This window comes from Cynara cardunculus, unplaced genomic scaffold, assembly GCF_001531365.2.
Source record: "Cynara cardunculus var. scolymus isolate 2C unplaced genomic scaffold, CcrdV1 Un_Scaffold_7198, whole genome shotgun sequence".
Classification (NCBI taxonomy): Eukaryota; Viridiplantae; Streptophyta; class Magnoliopsida; order Asterales; family Asteraceae; genus Cynara; species Cynara cardunculus.
This window is the reverse complement of record NW_020203408.1, coordinates 17,231-20,447: the sequence shown is the minus strand read 5'-3', so window position 1 is coordinate 20,447 and position 3,217 is coordinate 17,231. Positions and strand designations below refer to the sequence as shown.

The following is a 3,217-nucleotide window of genomic DNA, read 5'->3' as shown; positions in this document are numbered from 1 at the left end:
TCCGCCGGAAAAGAGGGTAATTTTGGTAGTGATATAAGTCTTTTGTTCTATCTTATCGTGTACGACATACGCTCTAGGAAGGTATACCCATGTTTAAGTTAGTCTACGAAAACGAGATTCTAATGACCTGACCTGATCAGAACCATCGATCTAACGATTAACATGGTAATCTTTCCGTCAACTATCTTACTCTCGTCATTTTAAAAATTTCCCCGTAAAAAGATGGGTGGCATCTATCATATTATTGGCGTTAAATAATCTCTTTCCTTTTTCTCACACGGTATCAATTTTACCGATCAACAAAAATCCACATTAACTGGTTTGTGTCGGTTTTTGCATCATTTATGTTGTTCAGTTTTGTTTTCCAATTCTTTTAAAGTTTTGGTTAGTAAAATCTAATGATTCAGATGTATCCAATTGTAACAATGAGATTCATTTATTAGCGGGTAAGATGTATGGTACTCATTTGCTTTGATTTGGTTTTAGTCTTAAAATACAGAATGCGTGAACGTAGAAACAGATTTAATTAACGTATAAAATGAAATTATATATATTTTCCAAAGACGAAATCCTAAGTATATCGTACATTTCTAGTTCACTAGAATGTTAAGAAGGGAGACTCGGGTTTGAATTAGTCGCCTAAAAAGAGAATCCAACCCGTCCTCATATATCTCGATCTGAAGATCAAGATTCACTAAGCTCTCCATTACAATCTGTACTTCAACAGCCTTATTCTCATTGTTCTTGACTGTTTTCTGTAAAGAATGAAGTGCGACATCTATCTGATCGTTATCGTTAACAATCTCTTGATTTTCGTGACAGTCTGGCCTAGTGGTGGACATCAATTTCGCGATGAACGAGAACCCATAATATGCCACGGGTTTAGTTTTACCAAATAAACAAAGCAAAAGAGCTCGGAACATGGAGATGGTGGCAGTGACAATCTCTCTTAGAACTCCAACCACGATTGACAAATGATGATCTTCTCCATATTCAAGAAACAATTTAGAATCCTTTTCCATTTGCTCCAATGATCCAAGGCTCTTGGCGATGTTCTTCTTGGATTTGTTCCGATACAAAACGTAATCAGAAAGATGATCAGCTTCGCAGCTCCCTTTTCTTCGAATCACAGATTGAAGGGTTCGGACATTTTCCTTCATTGGAGTAAGAAACCCCATGAGTTTGCTGTAATAATCAAGCACACCAGTAGATCCAGTAAGTGCATCTTCAACTAGGGCTTTATTTCTATAATCAAGATTCACCTGTTGAATCAGAGATGAACCAATAAGCCGATCAACAGAAAGATACAAGTCAACTAAGCACACAAAGCCAGTTTGAATGCTTTCAGATGAGTAGAAAGGTAGAAGTGTTTTAAGCTTTTTGAGATTGATTTCAAACTGAGAAGAAGATGGGGTGCTTAACCTACAAGGCAAACTGATTGATCTAACCTGAGGATTGCTTGAGTTCTCCATGTTTGAAGCTTTGGTGTATTGAAGTATGGTAATGGTGACAATTAACTTCACTCATATTTATAACCATTTTTCAAAAAAGGTGATATTTGTCTTTTTATGAGATATCATGGAAAGTCGATCCATTTTGTAGGTTCATGTGATGCTACTTGAATTTCTTCCTTTTTAGCAACAATAACATTTATGAACTTACGGAAAGAAAAGTCAAGTGGTATACATATTCGAAAAATCAAACAACATATATCGATACATACAGTAATGAAATCATCGATGATGTGAGGGCTCTTGTGAATGACTCGGGAAAATGAGTGGATGAGAAAAAGGAAGCATCAAACAAAGACGAAGATGGTTTAAACGTCAAAATAATTTTTAAGTTGAATAAACAGGCTGAAAACATAAAAGATGACGAACATAGGAGATCAAGATGGATAAAGATTTAAGCAACAGAGCATTGTGTTTTGGGGTATCAGGAATTTTGAAGGGAAAGTCAACCATTCACTATGACAATACAAATTTCAAACACGATTTTTGTAATGTCATTCAGTCTAAAATCGTCTCCTAGTGATTTCTAAACAATTTTTAAAGAACACTCCAGTGTAAAATATAGAATATTTATTTACAAAGTGAAAAAGCTATTAGTTTTCATATTTATTTTTATGGTTTAATTTCTATTGACTTCAGTCAATTGGAAGTAGAAATCTTGATAGTTTTCTTAATATTTAACAAAATTATTTTTACTAATTTAAAAAACCTAAAAATCTCTTTGTGGCCACGAAGGTTCAAATACAATGACTCTAGACTATCTGTAAAACAGATGGTCGTCCTAAAATTAGTCGGTTCGCATAGTGGGTTGGATATCCAAGTTAATAAAAAAAACTAAAAAAATAATTGAAAATTGGAGGATCAAGTGGTTAAACCAAATGGGACCCTATAATAAATTAAGCAAAAATACAAAAAGTTGGATGCCCAAGTGGTTTCATGATTGTTAGATGGAATGGATCCATCGGGATGGAGACTGAAATCAGACAAACACATTAAACTATTTTGGACAACACCAAATTTATCGATTCATAAACTACGGAAATGAATCGATAAATAAAATTGTAATATTTATTCAATTATTAAATAACATCTTGATTGATATGTATTTTTTAAGTTCTGAATATTCTGATTTTAGGATTTCGTTATGCTATTCATTCCAATTGACATATTGGTTTCGATTGCATACCATTTTTAACGGTTTTCGTTTCTATGACGTAGTGATCAGAATTACGATTTTAAACAATATTGACATAAATTTTTTAAAGTATTTTATTTAGACCTACTACCCATTGAGAATAAACCTAGCTTACGTTGAAGACTTGTTCGTATGGCTTAAATGCCTCGAAAAATAGAGGGATTTTGACGTTTTTGGTATATCATGAAAAGTCAAATATATGAGTTGTAATTATAATAGTTGGATTTCTTTCTTTTTTTAAGAATAATATCTGTAAGTTAAGATAGACGTTCAAACAATAGTATAGGGAAGATATTGATATAGAGAATATTGAAAATGTGGGGATTTCATGTGAATAATGCCGAAAAAAGAGTGGATGAAAGAAGTGAACTATTTAACACATACACGGATAAAAAGATCTAAGGTTGTTGAGAATCAAAATATCTTTTAAACTAAATAAGAAAATGAAAAAAAATGAAGATATTTGTAATTGATCTCTAAGAAACTCGTGTTGCAAGTGAAAAACATGAAT

General features: G+C 32.7%; 1 protein-coding gene across 1 annotated transcript; it reads right to left on the bottom strand.

Annotated features, from left to right (window-relative positions):
* Positions 1-529: 529 nt before the first annotated feature.
* LOC112504873 lies at positions 530-1,496 on the bottom strand. Its single transcript, XM_025108831.1, has 2 exons — positions 1,449-1,496; positions 530-1,262 (listed from the first exon to the last, which is right to left on the bottom strand). Exons 1-2 carry the CDS (start codon positions 1,470-1,472, stop codon positions 591-593), a joined length of 696 nt encoding a protein of 231 aa, XP_024964599.1. The 5' UTR covers positions 1,473-1,496; the 3' UTR covers positions 530-590.
* Positions 1,497-3,217: the final 1,721 nt, after the last annotated feature.